Below are 18,657 nucleotides of genomic sequence, written 5' to 3'. Positions count from 1 at the left end.
CGCAAAGCCCTTTAATTTGATACCACACACGGTATGATCGAGCGCTCGGTTGCGATTTCACTATTTTTAACACGAAAGCCCTCTTAACGCTCGCGATGTTGATAATATGCAATTTTCTCATCCGTTTTTGAGGCGTCAAGGAGCCTTTTAGAAAGGTGCATTTTTAACCCCCGACGCAAAAACGACGGGGTGTTATAAGTTTTACGTGTCTGTCTGTCTGTTTGTCTGTCTGTCTGTGTGTGTGTCTGTCTGTGCCATCGTAGCTCCCGAACGGATGAACCGATTTAGATTTTTTTTGTCTGAAAGCTGAGTTAGTCGGGAGTGTTCTTAGCCATGTTTCATGAAAATCGGTCTACTATGTCGCGGTCGGGGTTTTTTTTTAAACTTTAATTTTGTGGTTAGGTTATACCCATAAGTAATATCGTGTAGCTTATGTGATTGGAAATTCAAGTTTGAACTGGATGGATTATAATTACCTCTACGTTGTTCTCACTCTCCTCAGCATCCTGATCTTCTTTATAGCTCCCATCATCTTCTAGATCCTTATCTTGTTCCACATAGCTACCATCTTCTTGATTATCTTCTTCCACATAGCTACCATCTTCTAGATATTTGTCGTCGTACGTATCTGCTAGTGGTGCTAGATCGAAGAACTGGTAGCCATGGCTGTTGGTGAATGAACGTTCGGTTGCCACTGGTTCCTGTTTAAATGAAAAATGAAAATGAAAATAAATTTATTGGTTACAATATAAACGTGTTATACAAGACATGGTTGGAATCTCCAAGTAAGTAAAATTATACTTGTAGAAGGAGATCCCGCTCTTCCTACCATAGTTACTTACATAGCAACCGAAAATCTACTTACAGAATTTGAAAATATTACAAACCATACTTAACCTAGGTTGTTAATAAAGGTATATAGCGGAGGTAGGGCATAGCGAATGATATTCCGTTTTGTGTGGTATAGCACAGCGGATATCATCTCGCTCGAACCTAGAGCAGAGCCCAACTGGGGTATAGTACGTCCGTCTTACAGAAGACCGCAGCCAAATAGCACTAGACCCTACTCATAGTGTTGTGTTCCTGCCGGTGAATAAGGCTGCCAGAGCTCAACGAGGGTGAAATATAAGACACGGTACACAAAAATGGTACACAAAAAGGGTGAAATATCAGACCCAAAAAACTATCGCCCGGTCGCCTTGTTACCAGTAATATCAAAGGTCTTTGAGAAACTTATATCTGATAAACTGTACAATTTTTTTGAAAAATTCAATATATTAATTGAGCAACAAAGAGGATTCAGAAAAAACATGTCTATAAATGTAGCTATTTATGACTTAGTCTCTAGAGCTGTCAATAGTCTTGACAAAAGTAAACCATGCTGTGCCATCTATATGGACATGTCAAAAGCTTTTGACCACGTGGATCATGAGCTACTATTGGAAAAGTTAAGCCATTATGGAATCCGTGGAAATGCCCTAAATCTCATGAAATCATACTTAGAAAGCAGGGTGCAATACACAGAACTGACACATATATGCCCCCATACAAAACACGAAATAACATACACTTCTGATCGAAGAACTTTTTTGTGTGGGGTACCACAAGGTAGTATATTGGGGCCATTGCTATTTTTAGTGTATGTAAATGACATTGTTAAAGCTAGTCAATATCCTATGGTATTATATGCTGATGATAGCACCGTTATTATAGAAGAAAACGACGACATAGATTATGAAAACGCAATAAATACAGACTTAAGACATATTATTGAATGGTTGGAATGTAATAATTTAAAAATAAATTTAGAAAAAACTAAGATGATGCAGTTTAGTCAAAGAAGAAAAGTACCAACACTTAATATTACATATCAAGACAAAAATGTTGATAAAGTGCGTGTAACAAAGTTCCTAGGCCTCTCAATCGACAGTGACATGTCGTGGAGAACTCACTCTGAAGAAGTATGTAAGAAACTTTACCGATTTTCATATGCTTTGTATAGATTAGCGAAGACTACTGACCGAAGCGCCGTTCTAACTGCCTACCATGGATTTGTGTCATCTACTTTACGTTATGGGATAATTTTCTGGGGTAACTCTACATATCGACACACTTTGTTTAGGGCACAGAAACGATGCGTAAGGGCTATCTGCGGACTGAGTCCCCAGGAAAGTATCACGGATCTCTTCGAGTCGCTAGGACTGTTGACATTTCCATGTCTCTATATCTACGAATGCTGCGTCTTTGTGAAGACTAACCTAAGATTTTTTAGATTTAAAGAACAAAAACGAATTTGTAGCCTCCGGCCACGGAAACCGGTGCTGTCGGTTGGTACGATTTCAACAGCTTTGATGAAAAAAAGTGTTTTAGTAATGGCACCAAAGATATTCAACAAACTACCAGAATCTTGGCAAACGGCACCAATACATGAGTTTAAATCTTTATTATTTAATTTTTTACTCGTTAAGTCCTACTATAATGTGAATGATTATTTTAATGATATTGACATATGCTAAATGTAATTAATTTTAATTTATTATTCACAATCATTTCCGTATTTAATTGACATACTTTTTAATAATAATTATTTTTTTAATCATTTTTTTCTTTTTAATTATCTTCCATTTATTTTCTACCATTTATTTAATCTTGATTCATTTATGCATATGTTAATATAATCACCCATGTAAATATTGTAAAAATTGTATATATATAATTATATGAAACTATTTCGTACGCCAAAAGGCACATCATGGCTGTTCTATGAAGTACTATGTTACCACCTATCTATTATGTACCTATGATGAACGAATAAATAAATTGAAATTGAAATTGAAATTGAAATTGAGGGTGCGGTATGCTGATGATGGGAGGACTTATGGAACTAACTTGTTTCGTCTATAGTCCTTTGAGTCATCGGCAACCCGAACCCTCCTTAGAACTTGTACACTCCTTTTTGCTGTGTACTTAACACAGCAAAAGGGAATGTACATAGTTTCTAATGGGGTGGCAACGCGCATGTGACACTCTTGGAATTGCAGGCGTCCATAGGTTACGGCGACCGCTTTCAATCAGGCGTATGCTTGTTTGCCACCGACGTAGTATGTAAAATATGTTTTTTTAAATATTGAGTGATTCTGATAGGCTTGTGGCTAGGGATTGCAATTGCTGGATCCAGCATCCAGCAATCCAGCTGGATCCAGCGCATTTTTCGGTCTGCTGGATCCAGCAGCCAGCGCTGGATCCAGCGCTGCGGATCCGCAAATAAAAAAAATTGCAATAAAATGCGTAATTAACTTTAATTAACTTATTTTATGTCTTGTTTAAAACGGTTCCGCGTTCCCGCGTGTAGCCCGTGGCCGCTTAGCACAAAATAATTCTATTTCGCTACAATTGTGTGTTTTTTTTTCAAAAACGTAAGTAGTTTGACACTGCATTATAACTACTGAAGATCTCGAAATGTATTTATAGTATTTAATTATTTACTGTTACCGCAAATTTTCTTTTAAGATTCAACTTATGTTTAGATCAGAATATTGATTGATGTTTGGCTACGTAAGTAGCATTTGTCCGAAATCGTAATTGGTACTCGGGAGGATTAAATCATTGCTGTCTAAACCACATGCTTTACGTCGAGTTTCTAGGACAAAATGCGTACCTTATTATGTCCCGTTTTAAGCCCATGTCTTGTTATAAGAAAAAAATATAATAGCAAATAAATACGGCTACTCAAAGTTGTCCCCATATTTAACGATACAGTCTTTATAATTATACCTATTTACTTAGAGGTTTATTTTTTCATAAATATTAAGTAAGTAAAACTAAGTACTAGTAAGTAAGTTAGTAATTTTCAATGTGAACTAGTGAATGCCCAAATGTTGTGCCAAAATGTTGATAGCATTATTTACGTACCTACTTATTGTAGTACCTTCGCTTCATCGTTGTTACACTTTTAATGCCATTTTTTATTTATGTAGATTGCTATAAGGATTAAAAATGGTTACAAAAATTAATGCCAACTTTTTACAAATAAATTTCAAGTTTTTTTCCCTGTTAGGTTAGGAGGGAGCAAGGTAGCAGTTTTCTGTTCACGGACTATGTTGGCAGTATAATCATATACATATATGACAGAGTCCAGTTAGGGACGACGACGAGCGAAACCAGGAGGAGCGTGTTAGGTTGACCGTGAGCAAACCGGAAAAAAATTTAAAATGTAATAACAATAAATTAAACAATATTCTTGTAAAAAAAGTAAGTAGGTAACTATTTAAAAATATATATACGTAAGTAAAATACGTAATTGCATCCCTGTCAATAAATTTAGAAGTTCATAGGAGACATTATTGCATATTTTTGGAAATACGCCATAGATATTGTCGGTGTTCAATAAAACATTTGGTGTATAACAATAAACAACTAGTTGTATATTACGTCAAGTAAAACATTAGATAACATGAAAGTTTGGTTTTTAAAAAAAGGCCTTTTAAAAAACCGTAAAAACGGCCAAACATTAAGTTGGTAGGTAAATGCAAGGTTGGCAAATTAAAAAAAAAAACAATATGATAATTTGGGAAATGAACATTCGGCGGAATAAAATTCCGCGAAACGTGCGCTGGGAAGTGATATTCGGTCATACAATTTTCGGAGAAAAATAAGAGAACCGTTTTAAATTATTTTTTTAATAAATTATGCTTAAAAATTGCGCGTTTTCATCCTTACTTTAACTATTTCAAATAAGTTTAGTAATAACAGCCCTGTAGTATAGCAAAATGTATTTTTTTTTAGACATTTTTTCTACCTGCTGGATCCGCGCTGGATCCAGCTGGATTGGCGCCGATCCAGCAAAAATCCAGCTGGATTGAAAATGCTGCTGGATTGCAATCCCTACTTGTGGCCTAGCGCTAGTGGCCTAGCGGTAAGAGCGTGCGACTTTTAATCTGGAGTTCGCGAGGAGGAAGAGAGTCGCGGGTTCGAACCCCGGCTCGTACCAGGGCCATTTTTTTTTAAAGTTGTCCACCCCACTTTTTTTGTAACATGGGTATTTTTTACGCGATTACTACTCAGAATCGCGAGCTCTTTCGATCCTGATAGGAGAAAAAAATGTCCCAAGATTTCCATACATTTTTTCGAACCTTCCATTCCGTTACCGCCATACAAAATGTATGAAAAAATGGTAACGGAATGGGAAAAAAGCTTGGGACACTTTTTTTCTCCTATTAGAATTGAAAGAGCTCACGATTCTGAGTGGAAACCACATAAAAATTTCCAAATCCAAAAAAAAATTGGTGTGTCCAACCTAACGACAAAAATAATTATTTGTTATACATACAAGGGGGCAAAGTTGTATTTTAACGCCGAGTGTGGAATTGAAAAACGAGCAAATGAAAGGATTCTATAGTTGAACCACGAGCGAAGCGAGTGGTTCGAGAATAGAATCCTGAACTTGCGAGTTTTTTAACACACGAGAAGTAAAATACATTTGCACCCGAGTGTAACACAAAACTTTTCCCCTCACTATAGCGAGGAAACTACAACGCAAAAAATGAGTTTATCACTGCTTCCAGTTTTCTACAGGTGGTAAATCATCTTTATTACTAGATTCACCTACTTTTATCAATTTTAAAGCAGTTAATTTGACTTTATTCAAGGTCAAATTACTTTACCCACTAGTGGATAAAATGCGTTTTTACCCGCTGGTATTGAAGGACAAAACACGTGTTTCCGAGCTAGTGAGAGGAAAAATAATTTTGTGGTTAGGTTAGTTTATGAAACGCTAAGCTGTTAATAAATAGGTAGTTAAACACTTACATTTCTAGGGCGCTCAACGATGTGGTAATACAGAATCTCGCGCAGCGTCCGCTTGTCTCCCTTAGGGTTGGTGAAAGTTACGCTAGACGGGTCGTTCTCAACTTTGTATACGCTTGGACTGTCATTCTGAAAAATATGCCGCGTTCATTGGGTGTTGTGTGGGGGGTGTGCGGCGTGCTTGTCAAACAATTGAAGCTCATACAGGTGTCTTGAGTGGACGCCTCATAACGCTCGCACGCTCGCCCGTTCACCACACCAATTGGCAAAGGCTTACTTTGCTATTCGAAAACAGATAGCAAAATTGCATTTTATCCACAAGAGTGCAAAGTAACTTCATACAAATGTTAACTTGATGTCTTAAGCTAGCTGATAGTTTTAAATCATAAATATTGAATAGATTGATGGATTTGATTTAGTTTGATGTTTTATAGTCAGTATTTTGTTCGTGTTGGTGTGGTGAAAATTTTGTGTTTCACTCGGTGGCAAAGTTTGATTAACCTTCGTGCCTTGAAACCCTCGCAACGCTCAAGATTCCACTTTATTGGAATCTTTCGCTTGCTTGGGTATCAATATTGGCACGTGCGGTTAAACACTACAAAACAAGCGAAAGATTCCAATATGGCACGAAGGTATGTATAAGAAAGGAACCTCGACACGATAAGAAGAAGAAGAAGCCACTGAGTGAAACACAAGATTTCTCACCAACCACCACACCAACACGAACATAATACTGATTATAAAACATCAACTAAATCAAATCCGTCAATTTAATCAATATGTATGATTCAAAAATCATCATTTATAGGTAAATTCTACCAAACAGATTAAGACATCAAGGCAAAATTTGTATGAAATTACTTTGCACTCTTGTGAATAAAATGCAACTTTGCTATCTGTTTTCGAATAGCAAAGAGAGTCTTTACCAGATGGTGTGGTGGAAAATGCTTTTCAACGACTTATAACTTAAAAAAAAAACTTATTAAAGATAATTTATTCAGAGGCCATATTCTCAAATCCGCAACGCAGGCTTCGTCAACTGAATACAAAATCCGTTATTAGCTACAAGCTTCGTCAAAAAGTAAGACAATGGAAAATCCGCAACATGCATCGTCAATAAACTAAACCTAAAAGTACATACTAAAAAAACACACACACACACACACACACACACCTACAACTCAAAAACACCCTGCAAGTCGCCACCAACAGGCAGCGTGCCCAAAAGGCTGGCCGCATTGCCTCGCTGAATGGCGAAAAAGCCTTTAATTCTTACCTCAGCTTTGCGGATGTAGTGTCCTGAGTTCAGACTTACTCCAAACAAAAGAATCGCCCATGGTACCTAGAAATTACAATAATCATTGTATTATAATCTGTCCAAAAATACCACTAAATACGAAATAGCCCAATTACTTATGCCATTAGTTGATTCTGATATGACGTGACTACTACATTACTAAATACAATATTATGTTATACATCGTGGGCCTGAATAACCTAAAAAAATTTAACAGTGTACTCCTGACCACATTTAGAGGCTATAATATCATATAAACTTTTCTGGATATCGCCTAGTTTCAGATTTGTAACCAATTGAAAAAATAGTTATTTGTTTTACAAGGGGGCAAATTAGTTGTTTAACCGCACGTGCCAATATTGATACCCGAGCAAGCGAAAAATTCCAATATTGAACCGCGAGCGCAGCAAGTGTTGCGAGGGTATCAAGGTACGAAGGTTAAACAAACTTTGCCACCGAGTGAAACACAAAATTTTTCGCCACACCAACACGAACAAAATACTGACTATAAAACATCAAAATAAATCAAATCCATTTATTCAAATATTTATGATTGAAAATCATCATTATCGACATCGAGTTCAAATTTGTATGAAATTACTTTGCCCCCTTGTGGATAAAATGCAATTTTGCTATCTGTTTTCGAATTGCAAAGAAAGACTTTATCAGTTGGTGTGGTGAAAAAATGTTTGTTTTTAACCCCGACGCAAAAACGACGGGGTGTTATAAGTTTGACATGCATGTCTGTCTATCTGTCTGTTTGTGCGTATGTCTGTCTGTGGCGCTCGAACGGATAAACCGATTTATATTTAGTTTTATTTGCTTGAAAGCTGAATTAGTCGGGAGTGTTTTTAACCCCCGACGCAAAAACGACGGGGTGTTATAAGTTTGACGTGTCTGTCTGTGTGTGTGTCCGTCTGTCTGTTTATCTGTGTCTGTGTGTGTCTGTCTGTGGCATCGTAGCTTCCGAACGGATAAACCAATTTAAATATAGTTTTTTTGTTTGAAAGCTGAAATAGTCGGGAGTGTTTTTAGCCATGTTTCATGAAAATCGGTCCACTGTGTCGGCGTTTTTTATAAATTTTAATTTTGTGATTAGGTTATATGTTTTTCGTTTGATAATATTTGTTTTACTAAATATTGAACTCGGAACTCACCAATAGAATCTTCATGATGGGTGAACTAAGTTAATTTGTGAGATATCACCGTAAATCTAAGCTTATATACTAGAATTAATTGCATTTTTATCTCTAGGCGGCTTTATCTTAGGTGATATAGTCATTAGAATTATTTTGTCTGTCTGTGATTCAACGGATGCTGATAGGAGGTACAGTCACCAGCATAAATACACCGTGTTTTTTTTGTTTTCCTTTAAATTCGACACGTTGTTAGGTTCATTATCAGGAACCATCCTGTATATCACTTTTAGTTAAATTCGCCAAAAACTCTTTCTCGCCCCCACTTACAGGATAGTATGTGGATGGAAGAGAGACCTATGCTCAGCAGTGGGTGATAAAGGGCTGACAGTGACACGATGATGATGATGATGATGATGATGATGATGATGATGATGATGATGTGGATGATCTTGTTGCGGTACGGTCCTCGTACGGTCATCTGTTAGAACTATAAGGCGTTCCGTAGTATCAGCCTAGTGTCAATCCTTTCGTCATTTATGTCACATTTCCCAGTAAATGACAGTGACGCGTTCATGAATGGCTGCGGTCGCCTAATCTGCCGGGGTCGTCGGAAAATGGACCGGGCGATTACATGAATCATCAGTAGGTAGGTATATTGAATATCAAAATCCTTTTTGTGCTCAGACGAAGGATACTATAGACTTGACGCAAGGGTACACCCGTAAGGGACAGATATAGAATAATGGAGCGAATTTAAGAATCACTTTAAAAATGGCTGACAGTTTACCATACACAACTTACGTAATTTGGGCGGATAATACAGCTTTACAAGTCACGTCCTTATTGTTTGCCACAAACTCGTTTGTGGCAGCGGCGGAAAAGTGAAACTATGACAAAGACAAAAAATAACATTTTGCTCTCTGTCACTCTTATTATAATTTGTATGTGACCATCTCGTTCGGTAGTGGTATTATTATTTGGCTGTCTAGTCTATAGTATCCTTTGTTTAAGTTTTTGTGTAGGGTTGCCACCTGCACTTTATACAATATTTTATAGTGCACACAAAGTTTATGAATGGGCTTACTCTTGACCACTGACTAGCCAAAGGCAAAGACGTGGCCTACGATACTATGAGTGAGCTCGCCCAGAAGATGCCTGTTCATGATGTTCATTAATAAATGCTATTTTTTAAGCGACACATTCAATTTGAAAAGGCCTAAGTACTGCATTTTTTTCCCCCTCACTAGCTCGGAAACACTTGTTTTGTCCTTTAATACCAGCGGGTAAAAACGCATTTTATCCACTAGTGGGTAAAGTAATTTGACCTTGAGTAAAGTCAAATTAACTGCTTTAAAATTGATAAAAGTAGGTGAATCTAGTAATAAAAATGATTTACCCCCTGTGGAACTACTGGAAGCACTCATAAAGGGATTTTTTGCGTTGTTTGTGTTTTGTGTTAAAAGTTTTGTGTTACACTCGGGTGCATATGTATTTGAGAAGTAAAAAACTCGCAAGTTCAGGATTCTATTCTCGAACACCACTCGCTTCGCTCGTGGTTCAACTATAGAATCCTTTCACTTGCTCGATTTTCAATTCTACACTCGGCGTTAAAATACAACTTTGCCCCCTTGTATAACAAATAACTATTTCTGTGTGCTTTTTATTATTGTACCGTCAACCTACGTAGCCCTAGCCAAATGCACAAACGCTCACGATAATATCTGTTTGTAGCTATTTATCTCTATCGCTCTTGCGTATTGGCGCGATGGCGCGACAGAGACTGCATTTTTGTTACGCCGTTCGGTTACGCCTGCAGGCAAGGAGAAAAAGTGTATGGACTGTGTGAAAGATGATATGAAACGGAAACAAGTGAATGATGAGATGATGGACGATACAGAGGTATGGGAGAGAAATGCGCCTGCGCTGCCGAACCCAAATGACTGAGATTAAGACGATACTGGGAATCGATTTTTGAATTTCGAATGCGCGAATTCGCCGTTCGAAAGTCTGTGGAAAACGACGTAATGCTATTTTTGAAAAAGGATGGCTAGTCATTATAAAACTAGTGGTAATGACCACTCGTTCTCAATTCTGTTAATTAGTAGAATTTAAATCGCTAGTAGTGGAGATATTATGGAACGAATTTCACGAAATCGAATGGCCAAGATTAAAAAATCGGAATTGAATAAGTATATAATAGTATTTTTTCTACTCCCGTACTGTTATTCGTGAGTTACAAGGTCGTGCATAGAACTTAAAAACCCTACATAAAAGATGTCAGGACAAGTCTATCTAGTCTATACCCTGAAAACATTTAGTAGAAGTAGCACGATATAGCTGTTACAGTTCAGTAAATACATTGCTACCAACTTAACAAACCAATTCGCAGAGTCGAGACTCCTTCGTTTTCTGCTGCGTTCATTGGCGACGCGTCAAATCGCATTCAAATGTATGAGAACTCGATTCAATTCGGCTCGATTCGTCTTAGTGGCCAGGCTTATTTATTTATTTATTTTATTATAAAAGTACGTCCACATCATATATATTGTAGAACTCAAAAAATACTATTATGCAACTGGTGGTTAAAAGAGGTCAAAAAAGGTGAGTGGCGTGGGTAACAATTTGAGGCGAAGCCGAAAATTGTTAATATAAAGACGCCACGAGCATTTTTTGACTCAGTTAAACACCGTTGCATACAATACTTTTTCTACGACCCAGCACTTACTTTGAAAGAAAATTATAAATTCAATAAATACCTACTTTCAGTCATCTTAGCTATCTAGTGGACCACACCACCTACCATTTTGAATATGCAGTTTGAGTGCAACATGAAAATAAAACTGTCTATGGTATGGTTCTCTGAATACTGGCCACTAAGACGAATCGAGCCGCGTCGAATCGAGTTCTCATACATTTCAATTCGATTTCATACAATAATTTAATTTTCTACGATGAAGTGAGTGGTTTGTTAAGTTGGTACCTAGCAATGTTTTATAGAACTTTAACAGCTATATCGTGCTACTGCTACAAAATGTTTTCAGGGTATAGACTAGATAGACTTGTCCTGACATCTTTTATGTAGGGCAGTGTTTTTCAAAGTGTGGGTCGCGACCCCCAGGGGGGTCGCGGCATCTATCCAAGGGGGTCGCGAAGTTCAGCTTTATGATAAACTGGTTACGTTTTTTTTTAACTTAAAAAAGTCAAATTCTTGAAAATGAAAAGGTTAACCTTAAAAAATTATTTTTATGATAAATAAATAAATTGTGTTTATTTATTGAAGACGTCAGCTCGCATAAATATGAAGTAGCAAATGGGATCAAAACTTTAAGGGCTTCTTTTACTAAATGCAGCCATTCTTTTAACCCAGAACGCATCAATTGAAATGGTGCTTCTTTCACCGAGGCGTTGAGATCGGCCAGCTCAATGGACTTCATATTTAAAAAAATATTCAAGATCCAACTTTCCATCACCAATCAATGTTTCAATTGAGAAATAACTTTGGGGTTGGTTTTTTAAACTTTGCAAGCTCTCCACCATATCTGATGATATTTCTTGAATGATTTTAGCCATGCAAGGGAAATAATCAAACTGCATACGCATGCTGTGTTAAAATGTAGTCCACAACTCAATTTTTGCTAGAAATCCGTTAACTTTATCTTTTTCTCTAATTATGTTTTCGTCCCTTTCTTTGCAGACTTGCGATCATAACATTTAAGTGGTCAAAGATACCGGCAAGATATGCTACTTTCAATATCGTAACATAATCAGCAACAATATTGTAATAGTACATTACGATACAAGTGCGTAAAAAAGGAAGTTCGAAACGAGTGGCGATAAATTAAAACACGACCGTAGGGAGTGTTTTAAATCGACACGAGTTACGAATTTCCTTAACGCACGTGTATCGTACGACGTTTCTCAGTATAGATGAGCCTCCGAAGTTTCGACCTGACATATAATGAACCACTTCTCGAACTAGTGCGTAAAAAAACGACCATCTGTACTGAAAAATTTATTACATCCTTCAGCAGTAAGTTATTGGTAATATTAGAAACGAGGTATGGGGGTCGCGAAAAAATTTGAGAGGTCATAATGGGCCGTGGCACCATAAAGTTTGAAAAACACTGATGTAGGGTTTTAAAGTTCTATGTACGACCTTGTAACTCACGAATAACAGTACGGGAGTAGAAAAACAATATAATATTGATCTGAAAGATAATCAACCTTAAAGAAGAATGGATTTACCCAAGTTTGAAGTTAAGCGACACATATAATTATAATTATGATGGCAACGATACTAGAATAATAGTTATTTGTTTTACAAGGAGGCAAAGTTGTTGTTTAACCGCACGTGCCAATATTGATACCCGAGCAAGCGAAAGATTCCAATATTGAACCGCGAGCGTAGCGAGTGGTTCAAAAAGTGGAATCTTGAGCGTTGCGAGGGTTTCAAGGCACGAAGGTTAAACAAACTTTGCCACCGAGTGAAACACAAAATTTTTCATCACACCAACACTATGAAAATATGAACTATAAAACATCAAAATAAATAAAATACATTTATATTATTATAAAGTTGTTCAATTTATTTAACGTTTATGATTCAAAATCATCATTTATACGTAAATTCCAACACCCAGCTTTAGACATCAAGTTAAAATTTGTATAAATTACTTTGCACTCTTGTGGATAAAATGCAAATTTGCTATCTGTTTTCGAATAGCAAAGAAAGCCTTTATCAGTTGGTGTGGTGAAAATATAATAACATGCATTTTTCTTGACGATATCGCTTTCGACTAACGGATTCAGTACTCATAGTAACAACTCTTCTTGAGATGATTGGCTATTTATCTTCACCACTTCGGGTATCATAATCGAGGATATTAATGGTAACGTGTTAATAAATGAACTGATAAATTTTAATCGATTATGACAAAGTCATAAAATATCCATTAAATGACTGATTAACTACAATGATGTAAGATGATGATTGGTGAATACTTTTGCATATTAGACTGTATCTTGACTGAGGGGGACTGAAATCTTCTCGAGGCTAAGGCGTAGGGTTAGAGCCGGCGTAGCTTTATTTGACATTCATATGTGCATTGTAATATGCCTACTTGGAAAATAAATATTTCATTTCATTACAATGTAAATTTTGCTCTCAAATGAAAACCACGATGGTTAGACGAAATTAAATAAAACAACAATACTTGGTAAAAATATTTAATGTTTATTACTTATTTTATACAAAGGTATCTCATATTGGCTTATTTGAAGATTATTTATAGTAAGCTTTTTTGTAAAAAATTCATTTTTAGCACAAGCTTTTATCGCCGACTGTACCTTTCTTTCAACAGTCATCTACTGCTCTCCGAGACGTTTCTAAAAACCCCTTACTCGATGGGATACGACGTTTCATGACAGAGTTCCTATGACCACCTTTCTGCTCCATCATCAGATCAGCTCCATGATACCATAATATTGCATTGTCACGTGATTTACATGTGTGCGAAATTTCAGCTCTATCGGAAACTGGGAAGTGGGTCAAATTTAGCTTTCTACGTTTTGACGCACACTAACATACTAACAAGGCAGGATGAATAATAGTATTTTATGCAACAGGCGTTTAAAGGAGGTCAAAAAAGACGAGTGGCGTGGGTAACAATTTGAGGCAAAGCCGAAAATTGTTATTAAGACGCCACGAGTATTTTTTGACTCAGTTAAAAAACACCGTTGCATACAATACTTTTTCTACGACCATGCACTTACTTTTGAATAGTTTTCTAGAAAAACCTTCGTGAAAATCGCACTGTTTCCTACAAGTATTTTGACTTGTCCTCTGCAATGTTTCTGCACTCACCCTGTCGCTCGCACTCCCCCGCGCCGCCGCCCGCCCCCGGCCGGCGCCCCGCGGCCCGCTATATCCCTTAACGGCTACCTAACAATGCTGTAAGAGCTATATCGTATGCGTGGGTACGCGGGGCGCCGGCCGGGGGCGGGCATCTTTTATGTAGGGTTTTAACGATCTATATACGACACGGTAAATGACGAATAACAACACGGGAGTAGAAAAAAGCTTGTAAGTATTTCATATGACTATAAAAAGAAATTGAATTGATATGTGCCCACTTAAGTCCCTATAAGGACATATTTATTATTCGCGGATATCGTCTCGCTCGAATCTAGAGCAGAGCCCAACTGGGGTAGTAACTCCGCCTTACAAAAGACCGCAGCTAGATAGCACTAGAACCTACTCATAGTGTTGTGTTCCTGCCGGTGAGTAAGGCTGCGAGGGTGCGGTGTGCTGATGTCGGGAGGACTTATGTCCTTTGAGTCGTCGGCAACCATAACCCTCCTTAGAACTTGTACACTCCTTTTTGCTGTGTACTTAACACAGCAAAAGGGCGTGTACAAGTTTCTAACGGGGTGGCAACGCGCATGTGACACTGTTTGAGTTGCAGGCGTCCATAGGTTACGGTGACCGCTTTACATCAGGCGGGCCGTATGCTGGTTTGCCACCGACGTAGTATAAAAAAAATATTGCGTTGGAAAAGAGGACTTAGTATAAGTAGCTGGCAGGTGGCTATTTGGCTAGGCTGGAAATTGGGTGGCAAATTGGCAATGGCAACATTAGCAACATTGATGAACTTGGGGTTCGAATTGGGCCAAAGAAAATGGATTATTGCCAAATGCGCTCGTAGTGCATTTACTGCCATCTCTCGACACAGGGGTAAAACTTTAGAATATCAGTTTTGATCCTTCAAATTATGATCTTTACCCGATATATTTAAAAATTCAAGTCAAGGTCGCCGTCTAACGGACTGTCAACCAAAGGTGCCATCTGAACAGGCATATTTTTTCCTGAAATTCCCGAACTCTTTTCCAAGACCTTATTCATCTTTTATTGAGCTATATCACAGTATAGTAAAGAGTACTATCTTACAGTATGACCACTCCCGCTCCCCGCTGAAAGTGCCGCCCCGCCCATCCGCTCTCGTCTCAGTTACCGCCTGTCAAAGCGACCAGTCGGCCTGTCATATCTCATACAAGTGATACAAGCATGGTACGCGTTCACCTACACGAGCTTAGACTGTGTGCGTAGGAAGGCGCCTTTTTAGGGTTCCGTAGTCAACTAGGAACCCTTATAGTTTCGCCATGTCTGTCTGTCCGTCCGTCCGTCCGTCCGCGGATAATCTCAGTAACCGTTAGCACTAGAAAGCTGAAATTTGGTACCAATATGTATATCAATCACGCCAACAAAGTGCAAAAATAAAAAATGGAAAAAAATGTTTTATTATGGTACCCCCCCCTACATGTAAAGTGGGGGCTGAATTTTTTTTTCATTCCAACCTCAACGTGTGATATATTGTTGGATAGGTATTTAAAAATAAATACGGGTTTACAAAGATCGTTTTTTGATAATATTAATATTTTTGGAAATAATCGCTCCTAAAGGAAAAAAAAGTGCGTCCCCCCTCTAACTTTTGAACCATGTTCACAAAAGTAGAACTTTATGAAAACTTTCTAGGAAAATTGTTTTGAACTTGATAGGTCTACTAGTTTTTGAGAAAAAATACGGAAAACTACGGAACCCTACACTGAGCGTGGCCCGACACGCTCTTGGCCGGTTTTCATGTATTTGATCGCCATTGTTCGGGGTGTCTTACATTCTTCGTTGGCGCGTAAGGAGATCGATTCTTTTCACTACTAGCCACCCACTTTTTGAGGTATTAAATAAGAGTAGTATTTTGGCACTAGAGAATCATCATTAATTTGTATTCTGAAAAAAAAAGTTGATTTTTAATAAACGGTAGTACCAAATTCATTGAAATAAATTGTTTTGGGATTAACAGTTGCTTTTGCATTTATCTAAGTGAATTGACACATCTTTCAGTATCATGCTTCCATTTTTTAACCCCCGACGCAAAAACGACGGGGTGTTATAAGTTTGACGTGTCTGTCTGTTTGTCTGTCCATCTCTTTGTGTGTGTATCTGTCTGTGGCATCGTAGCTCCTGAGCAGATGAACCGATTAAGATTTAGTTTTTTTTTGTTTGAAAGCTGAATTAGTCAAGAGTCTTCTTAACCATGTTTCATGAAAAACGGTCCACTTTGTAGGCCATTTTTTTACTAAATTGAATTTTGTGGTTAGGGCATAGATTTATCCAGATGAAAATAAATGAAATTTAACAAAAAAATGTAATAAAACTGTGTACTACTATGGAACTTACCCATATATTTGTCTGATCACATATCCCATTGATTTAGCTAACGCTCTCTCAGCTTCCGGCTTCGCCAGTCCATCGAATTTGTTTTTAAAATAATCCTTTAAAAAACTAAAGGTTGGATACCATGCCCTTATCCGTCCTAAGTTCCGTATCTCTCTCTGTACGGCTCCTCATGAAATAAACGAAGTGTATGTCCCAAAACGTGTCCCATCTTCTTTTTATTTCTCGCAATGTCTTCTTCAGCCATAATCTCTCTGGTGATAGTTTTTCTTCTTCTTCCTCCATCTCTTCTTTCATTGTCTCATTTGCCTCTCTCTTTAGGCGTATTTAAAAAACTTTGTTTCGATCGCTCTCATTGTTTTCTTGAATTCTAGTTTTTCTTTTGATATTGTCTTTTCGACCTTGATTGTTTCATTAGTTTTCCTCTTTATTCGTATCTTTTCGCAGTTTCTTTCAATTTCTTTTAATATAGTCTTGAACTCTAGTTTTTCATTGGATATCATCTTTACTTTATTCTTTGTCTTATTGGCATCTTTCTTCATTAGTGTTTTTTCGTACTCGTTTGGGATTAATATTGATACTTTTTCCATTCGTTTAAAATCTGATGGTATTTGTAGTTTTAGTAGTTCTGTAAAGTTAACTACTTTACTGCTTTTCTTGTTATCTATTATTTCATTTTCTAAAAAAATATTATTATTGTTTTTAAGTCAATTTGATCAGATTGTCTTAATAGGTCCGCTATTCAAACAATCAATAAAAAAAAATGATTTTGCGGCAGTTTAAGTAGCAAAATAATCATAAACACAAATTATAAATTTAGTTTATTCCTGGGGTCCATTACTCAAAACTGAAATTTACAAGTTACAAGCGGAAGTCTCTTTCCAATTTATCATATTAGACATTGACAACCGCTTGTAAATTGTAACTTATAGCTTCGAGAAATGGGCCCCAGGTCGTTATTGGTAAAAATACTCACTTCGGATGTTTTTACGAGATGTTATTTTACGTATTAGTGCAGTGTGACAAAATGAGTAAAAAATTAAAAAGTGGGAACATAGTAATGCCGTCTCGTTTTCTCACACATATTGATTTGAAAGGGATGACACTACAATGTTGTCAATTTTGGATTTCTATACTTTTTGGTCAGAATGTACAGTCGAGTTCATAAATATGTGTACATTTCTTCCCCTAAACTCGTTGCAATAAGGTGACAAAATGTACGCATATTTGAGCATCTCTTTTTCTTGCCACTTTTATGAAATGTGATATTTTTGAAAAAAAATATCCTAGTGGTTAAAAATTTGTCCCATACAATTTTTTCTTATTGTGTTACCATTTTCCGTACATGTTGTGTGGGGAAACAAAAGAGGAAAGTAACAAAAATGTATGGACATTCTGGGACTCTTTTTGTCTCCCAGTGAGATTGAAAGTACTCGTGATTCTGAGTAGGTACAATTGACCTAAAATTCCCTAAAAAAATCAAAATTAAAAAAATGGCAAAAAAAGAAATGCTTATTTATGAACTTGACTGTATCAAATTACCTAAGTTATTTAGCAACCTAAGTAGCATACACAGATAAGACCACTGTACAAAAAACTTGTATTCTATTCTAAGCCTTAATTTTGTAAAAATACACATTGTATGTTACCGAAAGCATTCGATTCGCTCAATGTTGCGCAAATCGAAAAATTTACGAAGACTTGGAGAGAAGACATATAAAAATAAATAAATAAATAAATATTATAGGACATTCTTACACAGATTGACTGAGGCCCACGGTAAGCTCAAGAGGGCTTGTGTTGTGGGTACTCAGACAACGTATATATAATATATAATTACTTATATACATAGAAAACATCCATGACTCAGGAACAAATATCTGTGCTCATCACACAAATAAATGCCCTTACCGGGATTCGAACCCGGGACCGCGGCGCAGCAGGCAGGGTCACTACCGACTGCGCCAGACCGGTCGACAATATATTATTAATATCGGTCGATATTATTAATATTAATTATGATAGCAAATATTTGCTATCATAATTTGAAAGGTTTCTGTAGATTATAGTTTAGAAATTAGTTATGCGTACAAAAATATTTGAACACAACACATTGCTTTTTGCGAATATACAAAATAACCAATTGAAATGAGTGTGGGACGCATTTGTAAAATTAGACACACGTA

General features: G+C 37.0%; 1 protein-coding gene across 1 annotated transcript in view; it reads right to left on the bottom strand.

The window, feature by feature from the left end:
• LOC125240208 (probable serine/threonine-protein kinase kinX) overlaps positions 1–16,768 on the bottom strand; it is a 35,483-nt gene extending 18,715 nt beyond the window's left edge. Inside the window, exons 1-4 of the mRNA XM_048148032.1 lie at positions 16,595–16,768; positions 7,082–7,147; positions 5,809–5,934; positions 477–701 (exon numbers count right to left, since the gene is read on the bottom strand). Coding sequence (XP_048003989.1) covers positions 477–701; positions 5,809–5,934; positions 7,082–7,147; positions 16,595–16,768 — 591 coding nt within the window. The remainder of the gene's footprint in view (positions 1–476; positions 702–5,808; positions 5,935–7,081; positions 7,148–16,594) is intronic.
• Between the last annotated feature and the right edge of the window lie 1,889 nt (positions 16,769–18,657).

This window comes from Leguminivora glycinivorella, chromosome 27, assembly GCF_023078275.1.
Source record: "Leguminivora glycinivorella isolate SPB_JAAS2020 chromosome 27, LegGlyc_1.1, whole genome shotgun sequence".
NCBI classification, from domain to species: Eukaryota; Metazoa; Arthropoda; class Insecta; order Lepidoptera; family Tortricidae; genus Leguminivora; species Leguminivora glycinivorella.
Note: the sequence above shows the minus strand (reverse complement) of the source record. Positions and strands in the feature narration are given on the sequence as shown.